We start from the raw sequence: 26,754 nt of genomic DNA on the forward strand, positions 1-26,754 counted from the left end.
TTATTGAGTGTCCAATCACAATCGATGACTTTTCACCTCAATTTTAAATACTAGCAACTTTCATTTATTCATGAAATATTGTAGCTTTCGCTATTCAGTGATTTCAAATGTAGGAGGTCCTACATGTACAAAAGGGAAAAGGGATACCTTAAAACTAACTTATAAACTATATAAAGAGCGGATCAATGCAGCTGAAGACTGCAATGATTTTTGTCGAAATGCATCAATTATCTTATTGGACATAACATCCAAAGTGTCAACTTCGGCTAATTGATGAAGTTCACTGGTGCTGAACCAGGGAGGAAGTTTCAGAATCATTTTCAGAATTTTGTTCTGAATCCTCTGAAGTTTTTTCTTCCTGGTTAAGCAACAGCTTGTCCAGATCGGCACAGCATAAAGCATGGCAGGTCTGAAAATTTGTTTATAAATTAACAGTTTATTCTTGAGACAAAGTCTAGAATTCCTGTTTATAAGTGGATACAAACATTTAATATATTTGTTACATTTAACCTGGATACTTTCAATGTGATCCTTGTAAGTAAGGTTTTTGTCAAAAGCAAGTCCAAGATATTTCACTTTATCCTCCCACTTTAAATTTACCTCATTCATCTTTATAATGTGATGACTTTTTGGTTTAAGAAAATCAGCCCTTGGTTTGTGAGGGAAAATAATAAGTTGAGTTTTTGCAGCATTTGGAGTAATTTTCCATTCTTTCAAATAAGAATTGAAAATATCCAAGCTTTTTTGTAATCTTCTTGTGATGACACGAAGGCTTCTACCTTTGGCGGAGATGCTTGTATCATCAGCAAAAAGTGATTTCTGACATCCTGGGGGCAAATCAGGCAAGTCAGAAGTAAAAATATTGTATAAAATTGGACCCAAAATGCTTCCTTGAGGGACGCCGGCACGTACAGGTAGTTGATCAGATTTGCTGTTCTGATAACATACCTGCAGAGTACGATCCGTCAAATAATTTTGAATAATTTTCACGATATAAATCGGAAAATTAAACCTTTTTAATTTCGCAATCAAACCTTTATGCCAAACACTGTCAAATGCTTTTTCTATGTCTAGAAGAGCAGCGCCAGTCGAATAGCCCTCAGATTTGTTGCTTCGAATCAAATTTGAAACTCTCAACAACTGATGAGTAGTTGAATGCCCAAGGCGAAATCCAAACTGCTCATCAGCGAAAATTGAATTATCATTAATGTGCGTCATCATTCTATTAAGAATTATTCTTTCGAATAATTTACTAATAGATGAAAGCAAACTAATGGGCCGATAGCTTGAGGCTTCAGCAGGATTTTTATCCGGTTTCAAAATCGGAACTACTTTGGCATTTTTCCAACTACTGGGAAAATATGCCAAATCAAAACATTTGTTGCAAATTTTGACCAAGCTACTTAAAGTTGCTTCAGGTAATTTTTTAATTAAAATGTAAAAAATGCCATCCTCACCAGGGGCTTTCATATTTTTAAACTTTTTGATAATAGATTTTATTTCATTCAGATCCGTATTAAAAACATCATCTGATGAAAACTGTTGTTCAACAATATTCTGAAATTCTATTGAAATTTGATTTTCAATAGGACTCAGAACATTTAAGTTGAAATTATGAGCACTCTCAAACTGCTGAGCAAGTTTTTGAGCTTTCTCCCCATTAGTTAATAAAATATTATCACCATCTTTTAAAGAAAGGATTGGTTTTTGAGGTTTCTTAAGAACCTTTGAAAGTTTCCAAAAAGGTTTGGAATAAGGTTTAATTTGTTCGACATCTCTTGCGAACTTTTCATTTCGCAGGAGAGTGAATCTGTGGTCAATAACCTTTTGCAAATCTTTTTGAATTCGCTTCAGTGCAGGATCACGAGAACGTTGATACTGTCTTCGGCGAACATTTTTCAGACGAATCAGAAGCTGAAGATCGTCATCAATAATGGGAGAATCAAATTTGACTTGGACTTTAGGAATAGCAATATTCCTAGCATCCAAAATTGCATTAGTTAAAGATTCCAAGGCTGAATCAATATCAGCTTTGGTTTCTAAAACAAAATCATGATTTAAATTGTTCTCAATATGATGCTGATACCTGTCCCAATTAGCTTTGTGGTAATTAAACACAGAACTATTGGGTCTGGTAACTGCTTCATGAGAAAGTGAAAAAGTTACTGGAAGATGATCAGAATCAAAATCAGCATGAGTCACTAAAGGACCACAATACTGACTTTGATTTGTCAAAACCAAATCAATTATTGATGGATTTCTAACAGAAGAAAAGCAAGTTGGCCCATTCGGATATAAAACCGAATAAAGACCAGAAGTGCAATCTCTGAATAGAATTTTACCATTGGAATTTACTTTTGAATTATTCCAAGATTGGTGTTTGGCATTAAAATCACCGATGATCAAAAATCGAGATCTATGCCGAGTAAGTTTATTCAAATCCCCTTTGAAATAATTTTTATTTTCCCCAGTGCATTGGAAAGGCAAATATGCAGCTGCAATCATAATTTTCCCAAAAGAAGTTTCAAGTTCAATGCCCAAACTTTCAATAACTTTTAACTTAAAGTCACGTAACGTGCTATAAGTCATACTACGGTGGATAACTATTGCAACTCCACCGCCATTTCGATTCATTCTGTTATTGGTTATAACTTTATAATCTGGATCACTTTTCAAATAAGTGCCAGTTTTTTTAAATGTTTCGGTTATAACAGCAACATGCACGTTATGAACTCGTAAAAAGTTGAAAAATTCATTTTCTTTCGCTTTTAAAGAGCGAGCATTAAAATTCATAATATTGATGGAATTACTTAGATCCATGATTAAACTTCAGGGTAAGAACAACATCATTCGCAAATTTTAATCCAATCTGGATAGCTTCCATCATGGATGTAGCATTACTCATTGTTTGAATCAAACCAAACAGTGAGTTTTGCAAAAAAGTCATTTTTTCAAACGTAACATCGCCGAGATCAGAAGATCCCAAAGCGTTGCCAGCAGAAAAATTTTCAAATGAAATTTGAGGTACCTGCCCAATTTCAGGAATATTGGTAGAGGATTTAAAATTCGTGGATGAACCCGAACCCGAAACGACGTTGGCATAAGAAATGCCATTGCTGTTACCTAACTTTTCCACGGTAGGGGTATTGTTCGAGTGAGACAGCACGAACGTTTGATTTAAAGATGCAGGTACAACCTGACTTTGAGAAAATTTCGGTTTGGATTTCGGCTGATGCTTAGCACGAGAATCCAAAACCTTTTTTCTGATGGGGCAATCCCAGAAATTTGATTTGTGATTTCCACCACAATTTGCACATTTAAATTGGGTGACTTCTTTCACGGGACAATTGTCCTTGTCGTGAGAAGAATCCCCGCAAACCATGCATTTTGGAACCATGGCGCAATGATCAGTACCGTGACCGAATGCCTGGCAACGCCGGCACTGGGTCAGATTCTGGCCATTACCGCCATGTTTCTTAAAATGCTCCCACTTTACCCGTACATGGAACAAAAACTGTACTTTGTCCAAAAGTTTCAAATTGTTGATTTCATTTCTGTTGAAATGAATCAGATAAAATTGTGAAGTCAAACCAAAGCGAGAAATATTCCCGTTTGATTTTTTCTTCATTGGTATTACTTGGGATGGGGCAAAGCCAAGCAACACCTTAAGTTCGTTTTTGATCTCATCAACCGACAAGTCGTTGGAGAGACCTTTTAGGACCGCCTTGAATGGACGAGCATTCTTGGTCTCATACGTGTAGAAATTGTGTTTGTGGTTTTTCAAATAACCAACAAAAGTTTGGTGATCTTGTAAAGATTCCGTCAACAAGCGACATTCTCCTCTTCGGCCAAGCTGGAACGAAACCTTCAAATTGCAAGTTTCCTTGCAATTCTTCAGTTGCGTTCGAAAGCTGGCCAAATCGGAGACGGAAGTCACTACAATTGGCGGAGCCTTTACTCGTTTCTCGACGGCAGAAGGCTCAGTACGAGGAGAAGGATCCTTGTCAACAGTTTCGGATAAAACACCGAAACCGTTTGCCAATGGAATTGGAGGATTGACCTCACTTTCAGAATCAGAATCAGACCTCGGATGAGGCTGTTTTCTTTTTCTGTTTCCGTTAGCCGGTTTAGCGTTCAAACGCTTCACCGACGTAACGATCAAATCTTCAGAAGATTTGCGTTTACCTTTGTTTTGACGCATTTTGCAAGCAAAGTTCTCTTAAAAAGATGGCTTCGTTTGTAAAATACAACAAAATTTCAGGTGGGGTTAGTCTTGAAAAGACTGTTTAGAATTTGGGAAAATAACTCAGGTAGTCTTTAATAAGACTGTGAATTTTTTTTTGAAATAACTCTGAGCTTAGGTAGTAAAAAATACCGCAGCTCTAGTGTCCGTTCGCCACGAAGGTTCGCAAGACACTCAATGATGGAGCGAGGTTCAAGAATCGGTTTGTTTACCTTAACAGTGTATCGGTACACGGTAATGTGCGTATATTTACCGATTGGAATTTGCTTATTCACATTCCTCGGCGTAGCTTTAGCGTAGAATCGCCCTCTGAACAGATTTGGAGTTGATAGTTCGGATGAGAATGGCTTATTGAAATTTGCTTAGCTTTTTACAATGTGCTGCATTAGTAGTCGATTGAGTAAGGTTTTTTTTTATTTATTTTTTTAAGGTCGTTGCAAATATTTTTCAAAGGTTATGTTAAATTGGTCCGAAAATCAGAGGGCAAAACTTTCTTTTTTCAAATTTCAATGAAAATAGACGTCTAATCAACTGACAACAATTTGAAATTCATTTTTCTGCATTGATTATCATATTAAGCATGTTTGGGCTGGTTTAAAATTATTTTGAATTTTCATAAAATTCCAACGCAAAAAAATAGTAGAAGAAAAATTAAAGTTTACAAAAATGTAGAGATTTTTTTCAGCTGATTGAAATTTTTTTTCAGAGATGAGCACTTTTTTGAAATATGTAAGAGGAAAATGTTCAGTAATTTCTACAAATTGTTGTTACTTAAAAACTGTCCAATTTATCGAATTTCTTATCAATATTGTTTTACGGCATATTCAATTTTACTTGCAAAATTGACTTTCGGAAAACAATTAAGTTTTTTCGATACTTTTCAAAAATCGCTTTTTTTAATTCATAACTAGGCCGACAGAAACGTCCGTCGTGTACTAGAGCTTAAGTTATTTCTTTTGGTTCACCTTAAAATATCAATTAATGAAAAATATCAAAGTTTGTCAAAATCGAGGATTTTTTTTCAGAAATATCAAAATCTACAACATTGCTGAAGATAGCAAATAATCTGAAAATCCCTTCTCAAGATAATGATTTTCGAACATTTATATGAGCAATTCTCCCAAGAATGTGCAAATTTATTGAAAGTTTTATTTTGTATTTTTTTTATTTATTTATTCTAGGGCCAAAGAAGACATTTTGAATTATAAGTTTGTCCCATACAAGTCTCCGTACAATTTTGGCAGCTGCCCACACAGCAAAAAAAAAATGAATTTTGGAATGTTGAAAATTTAGTAGGTTGAACATTACCTTTTTTTTGAGTAATATTACCTTAAAAAATGTGTTAAAATGTGAACCTGATGAATTTTCACCAGAAACTGATGAAAATTCATGATTTTCTGATGTAATATTACACATTTTTTGACACAATATCTGTCACCATTTCCTGATGAATATTACCATATTTTTTTTTCTGTGCATACAACAAGACAGATCGATTCTGTGCTCCATTTTCAAGTAGTAGCCACTAAAAACAGTTTTTTTTTTGTTAAATACCTGACAAATTTGCCTGAGGAAGTCATAAACAAGCTTGATCGCAACTGAAAATATTTTTTTTTTTCCGAAAGATCAGAAAGTTTTCCATCATTTTTTATGCATATTGAAGCCATTAAAGTTTGGACAAAAGACGGTTGCTGAGATAAAAGGAAAGCAATCAGAGAAAATCTGTATATTGTATTATATTCAAATTTAGTTCAATATTTGAAATCTGGCAACACTGTCTAAAATTATGAGTACTTAAGTGTAATTTACCAAGCTGATTTTTGATGAAAAGGACTTCCAGAACCACCGTTTTTGGCATTGTTGTGTTAGCTAGATAAATGCTTATGATATGACTATAAAACATTGAAAAACTGGCAGCCCTGTTTAAGGCAATAGGCACTTATTGTTTAACCTTATTTAACCGATTGTAGTGCACCTTGATTAAAAAAAATCAGAATCGTTTTTTTATCGGTTATTAAACGTTAAATTTCATGATTAAACGAAACATACAATTTAGTAATTAAAACGTTAATAAAATTTATCTTGGCTTTCATGTTTAAAATGATGCAATAAAATAAAAATAAAAATACAAAATTCCTATATTCAAGAAATATTGCCTGCTTTCCTTATTTAGTAATTGGGTTTTTCGAATGAAATAGCACAATATACAGAGGTTTATTGAACTTTTTTTTAGTTGAAAAGGTCCAATGAAACAAATTTTCGTTTTTTTAGCCACCAAAGTAAGAATATTCAAAAATACTTCAAGTTAAGTTTCGTTAATTGGACATTTTTTTTTTCAAAAAAAGAGCCTCCAGATTTGGTTAATATGAGCATGAGCATGAGCATGAGCATGGTTGACTGCCAATGAGCTGCTACTCCGTTATTGACGGATCAGCTGAAGTTACACAATGAACCAACAGATGAGTAGTGGGAGCTAATCATCCTCACTGTATAACCCCTGAAGATCTCTGCTTTAAGTCAATACCGGCGCCCCCCCCCAAGGAGATGCAGTTCAACAAAGGTAGGAATGTTAGTCCGATAGTTGAAGTTGCAGACTCATCAGACACAGAGTTTTTCGCTCTATACCTGTTGACACCGCATGAGACCGTTGAATCCACAGCATCTCCTTCAAGCATCACGGGAAGTGGGGGAATTGTGTTAGTAGGGGAAGGAAAGGGAAGGTCAGGATTCATCTTGGTAGATGATATGACCAGAATGTGAACTGTGAACCATAATCGTTGTCTTCTGAGCTACGACGCTATGAGAAGGACTTATCATTCGCGTATTTTTTTACTTCTTACCGCCGGCGTGCCATCCGAGCAACGATGCTTTGGGATGGGCTTTCAAAACGAAATGAAATTTGAATTAACGCATTATTCGGTAACGTACAATTTAAAATAGATCCGTCGTCGTGCCATCCGAGCCACGATGCTAAGGGATGGGCTTTCAAAACAAAATTAATTTTTTAGCAACGTATTATTCGTTATCATGTAAACCTCAAATAGTGCTGATACACCGAACTGTTTCAATCGATTTAATGAAATTCTTCGCGCATGACTTCTTTGCAACAAACTTCCCCACGAATTTACCCAGTCCGGACCGCGAACAACCGGCTCAACAACAGAAAGAAAATATATACACGACGACGCGAAGCCTTCTATCAATAAATTCAAGAATCTTCTATCACTTTCTCGCGGGTTCTCGCGCGTCGATTCTTCAACCGATCTCCCCCACGAACACCACGCGACTCAGAGCCTCCAGATTTGGTTAATATTAAAAAAAACTACTATGGAAAAGTTTTCAAAAAAAATATAATTCAAAGTTCTAGTAACCCTGGTAAGCTTTGAAAAATAATAATTTAGAGATCACAGATCAGAAAAAGACTTTAAAAAATATGAAAATGGAAAAAAACAAGCCATGGTCTCAACATTTGAATTAAAAAAATGTTTGAAATGTATTTCACAGTGGTTCAGTTGTTTTGCAATCATTAGTTTTCAATAAATGTAAGATTTGACGAAAACAGAAATTAATGTGAAAAATAAAAACAATTCTGCGGTACTGTACTTCGAAAATGAGCAAAAAAATCAAAAGATTTTAATGTTTTACTTTTTCAGCGTTATCAATTTGTGACCTTCTTTTAATTTTTTTTGGTATAACATTTGCATTGAAATTGCAAAAAAAAAATGCTTAGGAGCGTAAGGGAGCGTTCTTTTATTACGTAACGCAAACATTGGATTTTAACCCCTTTGTAACATAATTTCCATACATTTTTTTAAAAATGCTGTATGAAGCGTAACACAGATTTCGTTTCTTGTTTTTTAGACAGTTTCAATGAAATTGTTTAAGCTTAGATTATCCGAAGGCCTTGGAAAAACTTAACTTCGGATAATCGAATCACGAAAAAAAATTGTTTTTCGTTATCTAATTTTTGACTGTCGAGCTTAGGTTTGACCCCTAAACTACGTTAAAATGATTTAGAATTTTTAAATCCAAGATGGCAGCCAAAATGTGATGCAGTATTGAAAAAATGCATTTTATTTTTTATTAGGCAATCAACAACTCAAATTTAACTAAAATGGGGTCGTAGAACTCATATTTTATGTTAAAATAAAAAAAATGAAAAAAATACGGAACAGAAATTTAAAAAAAAATATGGTGAAGTAATTTACAAATATCAAAAATATAACATTTTTGAATAATTCTGGCCACTTCAGTAAGATATTCTGGCAAGTTGCTAAATCTAGTTTGCATAACTTGATGCAGCTCAAAATAGTTCTTCCCTCCTCCAAAATGGTTTCATAAACCATGCAAATTTATTTGATGCGTGCGTAAAGTTACCTTCCCCAACCTTCGCCAACATCGTGACGAAACGATCGATGATCTGTTTCTTGCTGCTTCCTTTCCTCTTTTGCTACATCTTCCATGCTTTTTTCCACCTTTCATCACCCAAATATTCGCCAAAACAAATTGTTTGATACTTGAAAATGATGATGATGATGATGACGGTGATGAAGACTGCATCTCTGGCCTCCACGATGCTGCTACTCGCTGCTGCGGCTGATGATAATTATTGTTATTAAATTGAGCGGTTTGATTGTTAATGGGTGAAAATCGTAACTTCTTCTTCCATCCAACAGTCGAGGGGGGTGATGATGATGGGTTAATGGCTTGATGGGATGCTGCAAGCGGTAGCTCTTTGACTAGAGCTTCCGAAATGTGCGACGGTGCAAACTTCAACTTTTTATGACTTTAGAAACAGCGAATCCAGCATGAGTGTGGTGATATTGGCCAGGATGTCCTCGACGAATCGGGGAACCGCTCGTTGAAGTGAACAGAAACCAAAAAAATAAAAATCTCAAGTTACCAAAAATAAGCGCAGTAGGAAGAAGAATCAGTGATCTTAGAAGAAACCAAAAAAATGGCCCACCAAAGTCTGGAGCGCAAGCTGTCGTACTACAATGACCCGGAGTACGCGGCGGTCCGGCACGCCCAAAGTGGCCGCCTCTTCAACTGGGTCAAAGTGTCCCACGGGTTCAAAAAGTTTCGCCTTCGGCGCTGGAATTCCACCGGATCATGGGTCAATACTTCCCCTTCGACCTCTTCATAACCGAATGACCTAATGACCTATTTTTCTTCTCTCACCCCTCCTGCAGAGCCCAGAACCGTCCGGAATCATCGATCTCACCAACTTCCACGTGGCCGAGGGCAACTACACCAAGCGGAAGAACGTCTTCAAGCTGACCACGGTGTCGTACCAGCAGCAGAACTTCCAGCAGTACCCCCTCCAACACCAGCCGCCCACCAGCGCCCAGTCCCACCAGCATTTGGCGCTCCACCACACGCAGTCGTCTTCCGGCGGACTGGGCGGCGGCACCTCGTCGGTGGCGGCGTCCTCCTCCTCCGGTGGGCTGTACCGGGGCTACGAGCGGGAACTGCTGCTGCAGGCCGACTCCCAGCATGACATGCGGCTGTGGATGGACTCGCTGCGGACGGTCTGCCGGAGCAGCCAGCATCTGGCCAGTGCTGTGAGTATCATCCATCGTACTGAATACCACCCTGAAAAGACGGCACGTCATTCACGTGTTTTGCGGGCGCTCAAAAATGTTACACCTACAACAAGTTGGTGACCACGAAAACCAACACAAAACTAGGCGAGAAACGCGGTGAAGATTGCGATATCTTTCCGCCTCGGAGCTCTGGTCGGCGGGACAGAGATAAACACAATGTCCGGGAGGGGGTGTTGAAGAGGGTTACGGGGGGTTTTGGGGGAAGAAGGTGCTAAACGACTTCTGCGTATCGAGAGAACTTGACCATTGGTGACGGTTTCTTATTGATTGGGGAAGAGGGTGGAAAAGTATTGGAATTATTGCTAATTATAATACTTTTCCATAATTTCGTTGCCGGTCAGCGGTTACTGGATTGGACCAACTCCTAGCGCAAAAATGCATTGAACTCTTTTTAAAATCAATTTCAGTAAAATTCGAAGTTCGTTTAATCTTAACAAGTTCTCAGGCTCTGTTAAATATTTTCTTATCGTTCAATTCATTTAATTCATTAATTCTTCGGAACCAAGGTTGTAAATCGATAAAATTATAACTCATTTTAAAGTAGACTTCATTCAACCAAATTATGTTATATTTTCAATGCTTTCACCAAGAATATATATTTTTTGAAAATGTAGTAAGTTTCAAAGTATGAATACTCAAATTTGTTCACAAAATACCGTATTTTTTTTAAAGTACTCAAATTTTCATAAGGCCGATGCAAATATTTAAAAAAGTTTTTGTCCCTCGGCCATGGCCGAGGTCAAGGGGGGTCTTCACATTTAAATGAAAAAAGTGTTTAAAATGCATTTAACACTAGTTCAGTTGTTTTGCAATCGTTAGTTTTCAAAAAATCTAAGATCTGACAAAAACAAAAATTGTATCGAAAAAAAAGATTTTGCATCGAAAATTTTCAAAAAATCTTAAGATTTTTTAATAAACCCAAACATGCTAAAAATGATTTTAAACGCAGGAGAATGTATTTTAATTTGATTTCAGTTGGTTGCACTTGAATTTTCATTGAAATTTTGAAGTTTATTGTAAAAATATTTTTTTTTGCCCCCTGATTTTTCGGGCCAATTTTGAAGGGAGGGGTGACAAAAACTTTTAAAAATATTTGTACCAGCCTAATTTGCAATATGGGTATCAAACGAAGCAAAGTTGTGTATGCTTTTACACTTTTTTATTAAGTTTTATTGAAAACTATTAAAATTTTCACACAAAAATCGAATTTTTCGAAAATACTAAAATTTTTAGTATAAAAAAGTATTTTCAAAAAAATACGTATGAATACTCAAAATTGTTCATAAAATACCATATTTTTTCGAAAGTATTAAAATTTTCAAAATTTACAATATATTTCACAATATACCGTATTTTTCGAAAATACTTAAATTTTCAGTATAAAAAAATATTTTCCAAACAAAAGTATGAATACTAAAAATTGTTCACAACATACCATAAATTTTCGAAAGTACAACAATTTTCACAAAATACCGTATTTTTCGAAAATATTCAAATTTTCAAAATTTGCAATACACTCGATTATCCGAAGTGAAATTTTGCCAAGGCCTTTGGATAATTGAGTCTGGACTGTATGGGTACCAAACGAAGCGAAATTTGTTATGCATTTTCCAATTATAAGAGTCTTTTTGGAAAATACTAAAATTTTCACAAAAAAAAAATATTTTTCGAAAGTACTCCAATTTTCATAATTTGAAATATGGGTATTTAACGAAGCGAAATTTTGTTTGCTTTTTCTTTTTTTTTTCTTTTATTGAAAAATACTAAAAATACCAGTACAAAAAAGTATTTTCCAAAAAAAATGATTAAAAACTGAAAAAGGATACAAAATTTCGCTTCGTTTGATACCCATATTTCAAATTATGAAAATTTGAGTACTTTAGAAAAAATATATATTTTTTTTTGTTATAATTCTAATATTATCCAAAAAGACTCTTATAATTGATAAATGCATAACAAATTAAGCTTCGCTTGGTACTTATACAGTCCAGACTCGATTATCAGAAGGCCTTGGCAAAATTTCACTTCGGATAATTGAGTCTGGACTGTATTGCAAATTTTGAAAATTTGAATATTTTCGAAAAATACGGTATTTTGTGAAAATTTTAGTTTTTAACGAAAAAAAATCTAATAAAGTAAAACTTCGTTTGATACTTTTATTGCAAGTTTTGAAATAAAAAAAAACTCCAATAAATGGGTAATTCTCTACCAACTCACACGAAATCGGGAAAAGTTGCCCCGACCCCTCTTCGATTTGCGTGAAACTTTGTCCTAAGGGGTAACTTTTGTCCCTGATCACGAATCCGAGGTCCGTTTTTTGATATCTCGTGACGGAGGGGCGGTACGACCCCTTCCATTTTTGAACATGCGAAAAAAGAGGTGTTTTTCAATAATTTGCAGCCTGAAACGGTGATGAGATAGAAATTTGGTGTCAAAGGGACTTTTATGTAAAATTAGACGCCCGATTTGATGGCGTACTCAGAATTCCGAAAAAACGTATTTTTCATCGAAAAAAACACTAAAAAAGTTTAAAAAATTCTCCCATTTTCCGTTACTCGACTGTAAAAAATTTTGGAACATGTCATTTTATGGGAAATTTAATGTACTTTTCGAATCTACATTGTCCCAGAAGGGTCATTTTTTCATTTAGAACAAAATTTTTCATTTTAAAATTTCGTGTTTTTTCTAACTTTGCAGGGTTATTTTTTAGAGTGTAACAATGTTCTACAAAGTTGTAGAGCAGACAATTACAAAAATTTTGATATATAGACATAAGGGGTTTGCTTATAAACATCACGAGTTATCGCGATTTTACGAAAAAAAGTTTTGAAAAAGTTACTTTTTGCGTTTCTCTTTGTTTCGTCGTCCGTGTCTGTCGCGGGTGACCATGAACGGCCATGATCGATGACGACCAACTTTTTCAAAACTTTTTTTCGTAAAATCGCGATAACTCGTGATGTTTATAAGCAAACCCCTTATGTCTATATATCAAAATTTTTGTAATTGTCTGTTCTACAACTTTGTAGAACATTGTTACACTCTAAAAAATAACCCTGCAAAGTTAGAAAAAACACGAAATTTTAAAATGAAAAATTTTGTTCTAAATGAAAAAATGACCCTTCTGGGACAATGTAGATTCGAAAAGTACATTAAATTTCCCATAAAATGACATGTTCCAAAATTTTTTACAGTCGAGTAACGAAAAATGGGAGAATTTTTAAAACTTTTTTAGTGTTTTTTTCGATGAAAAATACGTTTTTTCGGAATTCTGAGTACGCCATCAAATCGGGCGTCTAATTTTACATAAAAGTCCCTTTGACACCAAATTTCTATCTCATCACCGTTTCAGGCTGCAAATTATTGAAAAACACCTCTTTTTTCGCATGTTCAAAAATGGAAGGGGTCGTACCGCCCCTCCGTCACGAGATATCAAAAAACGGACCTCGGATTCGTGATCAGGGACAAAAGTTACCCCTTAGGACAAAGTTTCACGCAAATCGAAGAGGGGTCGGGGCAACTGCTGTGTGAGTTGGCGGAGAATTACCCAAATAGATTTTTTTTTGTAAATTTGAGTATTTTCGAAAAAATACGGTATTTTGTGAGAATTTTAGTTTTCAACCAAAAAAACTCTAATAATGTGAAAATGCAGACAAAATGATGCTTCGCTTGATACTTATATTTGAATCTTGAAAATTTGAGTATTTTCGAAAAAACGGTCTTTTGGGAAAATTTTAGTATTCAACAAAAAAAACTCGAAAAATGTTAAAAAGCATACACAATTTTGCTTCGTTTCATACCCATATTGTGTATTATGAAAATTTTCAGTACTTTCGAAAAAAAATACTGTTATTTGTAAACAGCTTTGAGTATTCATGCTTTGAAACTTACTAAATTTGCAAATATATTCAAAGTGAAAGCATTGCATACAAAAATTTAAATAAAATGCCACAATCTCAACATTTGAATGAAAAAAGTGTTTTAAAATGCATTGTACTCTAGTTCAGTTGTTTTGCAATCATAAGTTTTCAAAAAATGTAAGATTTGATACTTTTAAAAATATTTGTAGCAGTTTAAGCAAAAAAAATACATCCTTGTTTATCAAAAAAACTGTTTCATGTTTTCAAAACGTTACGTCATTATTGAATATCCCCAATTTGGTTTTAAATCCATTCTCCGAAACCTGTAAGAGTCCTAAAATATCATAATTTCTGGGTTTGCCAAAATCGGAAAAGAAACGTTGCACTGTACTGTACACGGAAAAAAATCACGTTATTTTTATTTGACCTTCTGTCAGAATTCCCAATTTATCAGAATTTTTTTTAATTTTTGGATGTGTTTTATGGCATTATTTGCGCTAGAATTGCAAAATCTGATACCGGAGAAATGCATTTAGAAAATAATCTGATTCTTGGAAAAAAATCTCAAAGGTTTTTGAACAACATTTAAAAACTCTTTATAAAATCCAAAATCAAATTTGCAATCAAGCATGACTTTATAATTGTTTTGATAAAATGCACCGTTTTCAAGTTATAGACATTTGAAGGTGAAATTTTTAGAAAAATGTTCAGTTTTAGCCCTTATTAAAAAAGTTTTAAAACTGTCTGCTTATTTCTTAAAAAAAAACAAATTATCAAAATTAAAAGTAACTCTTGTGAAAGGGCCAAAACGATAAGTGAAAAACATTTTTAATTTTCAAAGCCATAGAGCAGTTGTGGCTAATTGGTTTCACTTTTCGCTTATGGAATCTTCCTGGCTTTGACTTCCATCTACTCTCAGCGAGATTGTTCTAGAATTCAAAACCCGTCAAATTCCAAGCGAAACTAACTTGGGGATTATTTGAAGATTTTTCCTTATCCCCTCAAAAAAGTGGAACATCAACACTTCTCGTCTTCCAAATCTCCTCTTTTTAACATTCTATATGCGGCGGGGAAGGAAGTAACCTGTGCAATAAATAGCATTCATGATATCGAAACCCCGGTGCAGATGATTTTTTTTTTTCAATTATAAATTTCTAGACAACTGCACATCACAATGGTTTCACAATCACAATAATTTTCTTTTCCCAAAAGTGGTTTTTATTGCATCGATTTCTTTTTAAATATGAAAACCTAATGGAAAATTTACTACTTTGTCGAAGACCCCAAAGCGATCGAGTTTGATTCTAGAAGATGACTAAGAATTCTTTCGACAATTCTATTACACCATTACAATCGATTTAAACAGGTTAATGATAACCTATCGTCTTTTTCTTTTCTTTTTTGCTAAATCAAAATAAATCCCTTTTTAAGATTTTAGGCTTTCGGAATACAAATTGGGATTGGTTGAAAACCTAGATAAAACAAATATTTTATAAATGTATTGATGTGTTGCTAACTTCAGGCAAGTCTAGACTTTTAAAGGCAAATTTGTTGTTGACGTCAAGATAGAGAGTAAGAGAGCAAATCTCGATCTTCAGCTTGATTATCTTTTTTTCGTCTGTTTCCTTCTCGTATACTCAGTTGCAAGAGTGAACTATGCAGAGAAAACGAAAGGCATCTGTAGGAGAGAGTGTTGCTCTCTTGCTTACTGTCTTGGCCCTTGATTTTAAAATGAAGTTTTTTTATATGTTTATTTCTTTGTTAAAAATATTTACTATCTACCTTCGTCAAACTGCAAATTATGATGATTGTTTGAAATAAATTAAAAGGGTTGTAAAATAAAAATCCTTCTAGTGGGATTAATAGCTCAAAATATCTATGATAACATGCGGACGGCTCGCTGCCACCATCAAGTGGGAACCCGTGGCGGTGACGGCGCTACGGCAGCTCCCAACAGTGATAACACAGTCAATAAACCGTCTCTCGTTACCGCTGCAGCATTTGTGTGTTATTTTTCGTTCGCTTTTTTAAAGTGCAGTAAAATTCCTCAAATTAGATAAAGGCACAAATTGGGCGTTTTAAGCGGGCCCGTCATGCTGCTAGTGATCATGGATCTGATCCTGACGGCACCCATCTTGCAAGAGTACTACGCGTGGGACGGTGCCTTCGGCAGTCCGCGCCACTTTGTCAGCTGTGGCCACGAGCAGGGCCGGATTCAGCGCCGGTTCGGCCGCATGCTGACCGGGTCGTTCCGGAGGACTCGTGTACTTTAGCGAATCTTTAGAAGGTATAGGTTTGTGACTAATCGAATTGCTTTCTAATCTCTTCCAACAGGACTACATCAACAACCTGGGCGGACAGCAGGCCGAACCGCAGCGGGTGGCCGCCCTGACGAGTGTGCAATCGACGACCAGTACGGACGAGTTTTCGCCGGTGCTGTCGGCCAAATCCCACCGCAAGTACGCGCTGGGTTCGCGATCTCCGTCCGGCCAGTCGCCGGTAACCAAGAGTCGAAAGACGCCGCAGCAGAGTTCAGCGGCGGTGTCGGCACCGGTTCCCAACAGTGGTGGCCACCACCATCAGTCGTCGCAGCACCATTCCTCGTCGCACAGTGGGAAGGAGAGCTCGGACAAGGAGACCGGCTCGCCCAAGTCCAAGACGTGGAAGGGCATCGTGGCGCGACAGTTCCGGAAGATGCAGGGTCAACCGGGATCGCCGCAGAATGCCGAGATGCTGCTGCCGGACGGGGCGTCGATCAACGTGCCGCTGCCGATGTGTCCACCGTCGGACGAAAATCCGTACGTCCCGCTGCTGTTGGCCAAGTGTACCGGGATTGTCGAGTCGAAGGGTCTCTCCGTTACCGGGATCTACCGGATACCGGGCAACACCGCGGCCATCACCGCCCTCACCGAGCAGGTCAACCGCGGCATGGACGAAATCACCCTGCGCGACCCCAAGTGGGAAGACGTCAACGTGGTGTCCTCCCTGCTCAAGCTGTTCATCCGAAATCTCCCCGAGCCGCTGCTTCCGAACGACCTGTACAACAGCTTTATCGCCGCCGACCGGCTCTCGGGCCAGCCCCGGCTGATCGAGATCAAAGCCCTGCTGGCGCGCATTCCGACCTACAACTACGAAACGCTCAAGCACCTGATGCGCCACCTGTACGTGGTCAGCATGAACGCGCCGGTCAACCTGATGGACCCGCGCAACCTGGCCATCGTGTTTGGGCCGTCGGTCGTGCGGTCCGCCAACGAGTCGCTCGAGGCCGCCGTCAAGGACATGAAGCACCAGTGCCAGATCGTCGAGGTGCTCGTGAATCACGTAAGTTTGCGATGAGTTCGCCAAAGATCCCTGGATATTAATCTTTTCTTGTTTGTTGAACAACAGTACACCTACTTCTTCGAGGACGACCTGCTGCCTGCAGTGGAGGAAAAGCAATCGACGAGTACCGTTGATTCGGGACTGGACGTGCCGTCGGCATCACTGTTGCTTGACAATGTTTCTAAAATCGAACGTGAGTACCACTTCTTCCTTAACATAATTACTGGCGATCTTTGAAATTTTCACGGTGCCCTTTGTACCAAAAAATTAAAATTTTATAGGACTTAAGAATTACTTAAAAAAATAAAATATTATATTACTACAGTAAATAAAATATGTAGTGAAAACATTTACGAAATTTTAAATTTTATTCCAAAATGAAAAATTTCAAAATAAAAAAAAACAATATTTCGATTACTTAGAAATTAAAAAAAAATAATTTAGAGAAATTTTAGATTGTTATTTCTGCAAATTATAGAAGTTTTAAAAAAATTAAGAAACTCTGGAAAAAAAATAAAGAATTTCTGCAATTCGTGATATCTTCCAAATTTTAGAAAATTTTGCAAAATTTAAAAAATATATAAATTAAGAAAACCAAGAAATTACAGGTTATGATAAGTTCAAAAATAAAATAACAGCAGGAAATACTAGAAATTCTAGAATTAAAGTATTTTAAAATATAAACAAAAGAAAGGAAACTCGCCAAATCCTAAACATAATTAAAATTAAAAAAAATGTTTAAAAATTATTCAAGTAACCCTAAAAATTCATAAAAATCAAGAATTCCGAGACTTTGAAAATGTATCGAAATTTGAAAATTTATTTAAAAAATTTAAAGAAATTTGGAATTTAATAAAAAGCGAGTAATTTTAGGACAATAGAAAGATCAAGTTTTTTTACAAATTAAAAAATAATTAAAAATTTGTTGAAATTCAAGAAAATCATAAAATTCTGAAAAAATCTAAATAATCAAAGAAAACATTTCAAAAAAATCAAGAAATTCAATATATTAAGAACTTCAGAAAATTTAAGAAATTTGCAAAATTTAAAGCATTTAAAAAAAATAAGAAATTCCAAGAATCAAAAAAATCAAGAAATTCATAAAAATTAAAAAAAATCAAGAAATTAAAAAAAATAAGAAATTTAAAAAAAAATTAAGAACATCAGAAAATTTAGGAAATGTAAGCAATTCAAAGCATTGAAAAAAAACCATAAATTCAAAAAAATCAAGAAATTCCAAGAATCAAAAATTTAAGAAATTCATGAAAATTAAAAAAAAATCAAGAAATTCACGAATATGAAAAAAAAATTCATAAGAATTAAGAAATTATTTTTTTTTACTTTAAGAAATTTAAGAGCAAAATTCAAGAAATTAAAAAAAAAAACAAAAAGGAATCAAGAAATTCAAGAATTTTAAGAAAATCGAGAAATTCATGAAAATCAAGAAATTCAAGAAATTGAAAAATCAAGACATTCATAAAAATTTAGAATTTCAATTTCTTTAAAGAAATTCAGAAAATTTAAAAAATGTAAAGCATTTAGAAAATTCAACAAATTGAAAAAAAAAAAAACAAAAATATCAAGAAATTCAAAAAAAATAGAAATTCAAAAAATTCATAAAAATCAAGAAATTTAAGAAATTGTAAAAAACACAAAATTATTGAATTTCTTGATTTTTTTCAATTTCTTGAAATTCTTAAATTTCTTGAGTTTTATGAATTTCTTGAATTTTAGATTTTTTTGAATTTCTTGATTTTTTCAAATGCTTTAATTTGTTAAATATCTTAAATTTTCTTTTTTTTTAATTTCTAATTTTTTTATAAATTAAAAAAAACCACAAATTCAAGAAATTTGAGAAATTCAAGAAATTCAAGAAATTCAAGAAATTCAAGAAATTCAAGAAATTCAAGAAATTCAAGAAATTCAAGAAATTCAAGAAATTCAAGAAATTCAAGAAATTCAAGAAATTCAAGAAATTCAAGAAATTCAAGAAATTCAAGAAATTCAAGAAATTCAAGAAATTCAAGAAATTCAAGAAATTCAAGAAATTCAAAAAATTAAAGAAATTCAAGAAATTCAAGAAATTCAAGAAATTCAAGAAATTCAAGAAATTCAAGAAATTCAAGAAATTCAAGAAATTCAAGAAATTCAAGAAATTCAAGAAATTTTAGAAATTCAAGAAATTCAAGAAATTTAAGAAAATTAAAAAAATTCAAGAAATTCAAGAAATTTAAAAAATTAAAGAAATTCAAGAAATTCAAGAAATTCATGAAATTCATGAAATTCAAGAAATTTAAGACATTTAAGAATTTTTTTTTTTTTTTTTGAATTAAATATACTTTATTGAATCTTTCTTATAATAATTACATTTGGTTTACATAATAAGTGGTCAGCTGTGGCTCTTCAGCTTTAGTTTGCTTTTCGTGATTTAAACACTGTTCATATTCATAACTTTAAAAGTATATGATTTATCATTTTTGTAACACTAGGTACAATGAAGAAAAAAAAATTAAGAAAACATAACCTAACCTAAAACTAACTTAATCTTACCATAAACTAAACCAATCCTTGAATCAAGGGGTATTCAGATATAGCACATTTTTCCCTGAATTTCAAACATTTTTCTTGAATCTTCTGATCCAACATTTTTACTTCTGCTAATTCATGAACCTCACTTGATCTAGTCCAGCCAGGAACATTCAAAACCATTTTTAGTACCTTGTTTTGGACACGCTGGAGCTTCAATTTATGAGTTCTAGCGCAACACTCCCAAACAGGTACTGCATACTCAATAACGGGGTAAATTATTTGTTTGTAAACTGCTAGCTTATTTTTCAAAGATAACTTTGATTTTCTGTTAATTAAAGGATACAAACACCTGATGAGAATGCTGCACTTGTTCAATATTTTATCTACATGCTGTCGAAACAATAGTTTCGAGTCAAGTATGAGACCTAAATATACAACTTCCTTTGACCAGGGTATTGAAACATCATTCATTTTAATCAAAACATCATCCTTTGGGACAAATCGGGCCGATTTGGAAAGTGGAAAAATGATGGTTTGAGTTTTGGCTGCATTTATGCGAATTTTCCAGTCGCCAAAGTATTCGGAAAGAACGTCAAGACCCTTCTGAAGACGGCCGACTAAATATCTGGTTATTTTACCCTTATAAATAACGGCAGTGTCATCAGCAAAAAGTGACAACACACCATTACCAGGAAGAGTAGGCAAATCAGATGTAAAAATATTGTACAGAAGTGGGCCAAGAATACTTCCTTGGGGAACCCCAGCATCAATGTTGAATAATCCAGAAGCAATCCCATTCAGAAAAACCCTGAACGATCTCTCCGAAAGATAGTGCTGGATAATTTTGATAAGATACATTGGAAAACCGTATAAATACAGTTTATGTATCAAACCATCATGCCAAACATTGTCAAAAGCCTTCTCAACATCCAACAAAGCCATAGCAGTTGATTTAGACTCAAGCTTGTTCTGCTTGATGATTTTAGTTACTCTCGTAAGCTGATGAGCAGTATTATGCCCCTTTCGGAAGCCAAACTGCTCATTCAAAATTATATTATTATCGTTGGTAAAATCCAAAAGCCTTGAATAGATGACCTTCTCAAAGAGTTTGGACAGACTACTCAAAAGACTAATGGGACGATAACTTGTTGGCGATGTTGGATCTTTTTGAGGCTTCAAAATTGGTATGACTTTGCCCAGCTTCCAATTGGTGGGGAAGTAAGCAAGTTGCAAACATTTATTGAAAATATTGGCTAGATGTTGAAAGAACTGATCACTCTGTTTTTTCAACACTAGATTAAAAATGTTATCAAAGCCAGGAGCTTTCATATTTTTCATTTGTTTAACTGCAACTTTGACTTCCTCACCAGAAACATGGGAATCTGCAGGAAATTCAAAGGTAGAGTCATTGATTGTTGAAATACTATTGGCAACTGATGTTTCTTTACGGCTGGTCATGGAAGCGCCAAGATTATGTGAACTAACAAAATGAAGCCCAAGTGCATTTGCCTTTTCCTCGGATGTAATCAAAGGAGAATCCTCAACAATAAGAGGAGGAATAGGCTTTGGTTTGTTTTTAAGAACTTTTGAAAGTTTCCAAAATGGTTTTGAATAATTCCCAAGCTGGCTTACATGTTTTGAAAATTCTTGATTTCTAATATTGTCAAGTCGGTCTTGTATGATTTTGTTCAAATTGTTAACTGAAATCTTTTTGTCATAGTCCCCAGTCCGTTGATATTGTCTCCTATAAACATTCCTAAGTCTAATCAAGTGTTTAGTATCTACGTCAATATCAGTTACCTTAAAATTAACAGGAACCTCCCGAACGTTGGCAGCCTCTGCTTGGTTGATAGCCTGCTGGATCACCTCCAGCGAACGATCAATATCAGCAGAAGTTTCCGGGTGTTGATCATAGTCGATGTTGCTGTCTACCACTTGCTGAAACTGCTGCCAGTCAACGTTGTGGTAATCTTTCCGGGTTGGTTGCCGCTGCGGAGTAACGGAAGCTCCAACCTCCACAACCACCGGATAGTGATCAGAACTCAACTCTTCAAACACCTCAGGATGAGCCACGTTCTCAGCCATATTGGTAATGAAGAAATCGATGATTGAGTGATTCCCAGACCGAGCCACCCTCGTTGGACGATCCGGACTCACAACGTTGTAGTATCCGTTTTGCAGATCGTTGTGCAGAATCACTCCGTTCCGATTCCTCCTGCTGTTGCCCCAAACTTCATGCTTCGCGTTGAGGTCACCAGCGATGATGTACTTTGCGCTCCGCCGTGTCAGCTTCTGGATATCGCCCTTCAGTTTTGCTGCTGAACCATCTCTGGCATTCACCTGACGTGGGCAGTATGCAGCAATGAAGAGTACTGGGCCAACCGAAGTGGGAATTTCCACTCCAACGGCCTCGATGATGTCCAGCTTAAAGTGTGGCAGCCGGCGTGGCTTGAGATCACGATGAACAGCGACAAGCACACCTCCTCCTCCAGACGTGGTCCTGTCGAGCTGCGTCGCAATCTTGTAGTTTTGCAGATAAACTTTTTCACCGGGCTTCAGATGAGTTTCCGTGATGGCAGCTACGTCGATCTCCTTCTCGCGAAGAAAATCCACCAGCTCTAAGTTCTTCCTCCTAATGGAGCAAGCGTTCCAATTCAGCAGCTTGAGGGACCTACGATCCATACTGGATGACGAACGAGGTCAGCACTTCAATCTGCTGGGTCTTGGTTTTGCATCCACGCAGTGCAGCGGACATCTGTTTGAAAATATTGAGGAGTTCGGTTGAGGTGTAAAGATCATTACCATTTTCCTCAACTGCTGGTTCTTGGGTTGGTCTTGGCTCCTGGCTGAAGCCCGGTGGTGGCGGTCTCGGCTCCTGGCTGGAACCCGGCCGTGGATGATTCATCTCAGCTCTCTTCCTGGGATCCAACGGCAACGGTGCCAAGTTCGGGACCTGGCGTCGCGGTTGAAGAGGTGGAAAATTTTGCTCCACCAGGGCTGGAGGAGTTCTACGACGCTGAGGCTGATTCTTCGTCGATGCTTGCTGCCGAATTTTCACGAACTCAGCTCTCTTGGGGCACTTTCGGTCGGTTGACGAGTGCTCACCGTTGCAGTTGAGGCACTTCACCAGCGAATCTTGGATGCACTGGGATGTGATGTGCGCATCGGTACCACATTTGGCGCAACGACGCTTCAGGTGGCAGTTCTTACCTCCGTGCCCGAAGCCCAGACAGTTGAAGCATTGTGTGACGTCACGATGCACTGGTCGGTATCGCTCCCACGACACGATAATGTTGAAAACCGCTCGAATTGCCTTCAGCTCAGGAAGCGTCGTCGATCCCTTAGCCAAATGCAACAGGTAGAGCTGGTCACGGTACTTGATGTCTTTGTTGCGTCGGCTCATTTTGTGCACGGCCAACACATCCAGTTTCAAAACTTTTAGCTCGGCAGCTAATTCCTCCACTGGCATGTCGTACAGACCTCTGACGACGATTTTGTACGGCTTATCCATGACGACATCATGGGTAAAGTACTCCGCCTCGTTTTCGGTCAAGTAATCCTTGACCAGTTGATAGTGCTGCCTGGATTGCACCAGCACCTTAAATCCGTCCTGACACAGACGAATGTTGCCTAGGACTTTCCCAGACTTGATGAGTTCAACCAGCCCCGCTCGAAAGTCGATCGTTGCTGCTGATTGCCGCACATAAAAAGGAGGCAGTTTCTCCTTTCGCTGTTTCACTTCATTCTCCTTTGCTTCCGCTACCTGGTCCTCGTCAGGCAGTCCAGCGAACTTGTTGTTCTTCAAAAGCTGCTCCTCGTGCGATGAAGAGTTCTCCTCCTCCTCATCCATCGGTACAGTACCGTCGCTCTTTTTCGTCTTTTTGCTGTTCGATGTCACTTCCAAAAGCACCTTCCTTTTGGAAATTCCCGGTTTTTGGCCATCAGTTGAGGCCTCAACCTTCCTTTTGGAAATTCCCACTTTTTTGCCTGCTTGAGCCGCAGGTAGGGCAATATTGCCGGCGTTCTGCGCCGGGACGCGACGAGTCATGTTGATTCAGACAACCTTCACCAACGAATGCTCGGATAACAATGAAAGACATTTAAGAAATTGAAGCAATTCAAGAAATTCAAGACATTGAATAAATTCACGAAATTCAAGAAGTTCAAAAAAAAATCGTAAAATTCAAGAAATTTAAGAAATTTGAAGAAATTAAAGAATTTTAAGAATTTCAAGTATTTCAAGATTTTTAGAAATTTCAAGAATATTAGAAATTTCAAGAATTTCAATAATTTTAATAATTTCAAAAATTTCAAGAATTTCAAGAATTTCAAAAATTTTAATATTTTCAAGAATTTCAATTTTTTTGAGAATTTCAAAAATTTCAAGAATTTCAAGAATTTTATGAATTTTAAAAAATCATGAAATTCCGGAAATTCAAGGAACTTGAAAAAAAATTACGGATCTAAGGAATTTTAATATTTTTAGGACCTCCAAGTATTTTGTAAATTTCAGAAATTTAAGGAATTTTAAAAATTTTGCGAACTTCAAGAAATTACTAAAAAACTAACAATTTTCTTCCCTCCCTTCCAGCATTCAAAGACTCATCAAAGGAAAGTAGCTCACACTTTGTGGCTCAGATCGTGCAGGCAGCAAACCGAAAGATCCGAAGAACGACCCAACGTAAGAGCACCATGTCCTCGACGACGCCGGACACGCTTTCGCTGGACAGTACAACGGTAATTTCTTGGTCAATTTCTTCATTCTTCAACAAATTTAAAATATTTTTGGTACCAACAGTCGGCGGAATCGAAGGAACAATCGTCGCGGTCTTCGCACCACCACCACCGGGTGACCTCGTCCTACCTTCAGCAGCAAATTGGACCTGCGTCGCTGGCCGCCCTGGACCGGCACTCGTCGTCGTCTCCGGCGGCCCACACCAACGACCATCAGCATTTCTTCGGCGGCCGGCAGCAACTCGGCAGCAGCCAGAGCAACGACGACGCTTCCTCAGTATTAAACCGATCGTCCGAGGAGGACTCGAACGACAGTGCGTTTGCCGATAATGGTGAGTATTTTTGGAACGCTGGTGGTGGTGGATTATTACAAACGTACAACAATTTCCCTCTTCTCTTTGCGAAATGTTTTATTTTTTTGCAGTTTATCGAAGGTTTTACCCGTGGTACTATTCGTGAGGTTAGATCCTCAACATAGCAGTTTCGTTTTTCTTTTAAATTTATTTTCCTCAAATATTTCTCGAATTTCTTTCGCCGAGAAAGATTATTCGAAGAAATTCGCCACACCAGTAAAAAACTAGTCAATTTAAAACAAAACAATAGTACCTTCTTAAATGTGAGACCGTGAACTTGAGGGATTCTCGCGTTCATCCCGTCGATCAATTCCCAAAAGGTAGTGTTGTCTTCAGAGAGTGAATGCTTTTCCTAAGCCCCCTTTTGCGCTGGCCAGTTTTTTCTTCGCAAATTAAAAACCAAACGAAAATCTATTTCTGTCGAGTTTTTTCCTCCCTAATCAAACTGAGCGTGTGCTTCGTTTTTATAGCCCCGATTTTTGACTAACTCTCTGTTCAACTTGGTTGTACTAATCGCTTGAATAGGGTTGCCTGAAGTTTACTATTTTGAAAATTGTGTCAGAAATTTTTGTTCGAGTATTTTCTACGATCAAAATTTTCTAAAATGTTCCATATGACAAACATGACAAAAATTACCAAATGACCAAACGACCAAAATGTGGTCATTTGGTAACAAAATTACCAAAATGACGAAAATGACCAAAACAACCAAAATAACAAAAATGGCCAAAATAATAAAAGTCAAAAACTCCAAAATGACCAAAATTGACAACATGACCAAAATTATCAAAATGACAAAAAAAAATACAAAAAGTTATCATGATAGCATTAGCATTAGCATTACCATAAATTACCATAATAGCAAAAGTTACAAAAATTACCAAAGTAACAAAAAATGACAATATTGACCAAAATGATAAAAATGACCGAAATGATCAAAATAATTAAAATCATCAAAATGATCAAAACGGCCAAAATCATCGAAATTACCAAAACGGCCAAAATGATCAAAATTACCAAAATGACCAAAATTACAAATTACTAAAATTACCAAAATTAAAAAATTTACCAAAATGATCAAAATGACCAAAATTACCAAAATTTCAAAAATGACGAAAATGACCAAAATGACTAAAATGGCCAAAATAACCAAAATTACCAAAATGGCAAAAATGACCAAAAATGACCTAAATTTCAAAACTGACGAAAATGATCAAAATGACCAAAATTATTAAAATGACTAAAATGGCCAAATTGGCCAAAATGACCAAAATGACCTAAATTACCAAAATTGACTAAAATGAACAAAATTTTAAAATGACCAAAATGACCAAAATGACTAAAATGAACAAAATTTCTAAAATGGCCAAAATGACTAAAATGACCAAATATGACCAAAATGACCAAAATGACCAAAATGATCAAAATGACCAAAATGATCAAAATGACCAAAATTTCAAAAATGACCAAAATGACCAAAAAGACCAAAATGACCAAAATGACCAAAATGACAAAAATGATTAAAATGACCAAAATGACTAAAATTATCAAAATGATCAAAATTACCAAAATTACCAAAATTACCAAAATGATCAAAATGATCAAAATGATCAAAATGACCAAAATGACCAAAATTTCAAAAATGAAGAAAATGACTAAAATGACCAAAATGACCAAAATGACCAAAATGACCAAAATGACCAAAATGATTAAAATTACCAAAATTACCAAAATTACCAAAATTACCAAAATTACCAAAATTACCAAAATTACCAAAATTACCAAAATTATCAAAATTACCAAAATTACCAAAATTACCAAAATTACCAAAATTACCAAAATTACCAAAATTACCAAAATTACCAAAATTACCAAAATTACCAAAATTACCAAAATTACCAAAATTACCAAAATGACCAAAATGACCAAAATGATCAAAATGACAAAAATTACAAAAATTACAAAAATTACAAAAATTACAAAAATTACAAAAATTACCAAAATTACAAAAAATTACAAAAATTACAAAAATTACAAAAATTACAAAAATTACAAAAATTACAAAAATTACAAAAATTACAAAAATGACAAAAATGACAAAAATGACAAAA

The 26,754-nt window shown here is 35.8% G+C and overlaps 1 protein-coding gene across 7 annotated transcripts in view; it reads left to right on the forward strand.

Moving 5' to 3' along the window:
- The window catches only part of LOC120430783 (uncharacterized), a 185,463-nt gene that overhangs the window by 149,959 nt on the left and 8,750 nt on the right, over positions 1–26,754 (forward strand). For 6 of the 7 annotated variants that reach the window (XM_039595900.2, XM_039595908.2, XM_052706278.1 and 3 more), the window contains 5 exons: positions 9,436–9,807; positions 16,041–17,027; positions 17,094–17,220; positions 24,148–24,293; positions 24,355–24,622. In XM_039595900.2, coding sequence (XP_039451834.1) covers positions 9,436–9,807; positions 16,041–17,027; positions 17,094–17,220; positions 24,148–24,293; positions 24,355–24,622 — 1,900 coding nt within the window. Of the gene's footprint in view, positions 1–9,435; positions 9,808–16,040; positions 17,028–17,093; positions 17,221–24,147; positions 24,294–24,354; positions 24,623–24,714; positions 24,963–26,754 lie in introns of those variants that run through there. The other variant, XM_039595935.2, reaches the window with a different exon arrangement.

This window comes from Culex pipiens, chromosome 1 (genome assembly GCF_016801865.2).
Source record: "Culex pipiens pallens isolate TS chromosome 1, TS_CPP_V2, whole genome shotgun sequence".
Classification (NCBI taxonomy): domain Eukaryota; kingdom Metazoa; phylum Arthropoda; class Insecta; order Diptera; family Culicidae; genus Culex; species Culex pipiens.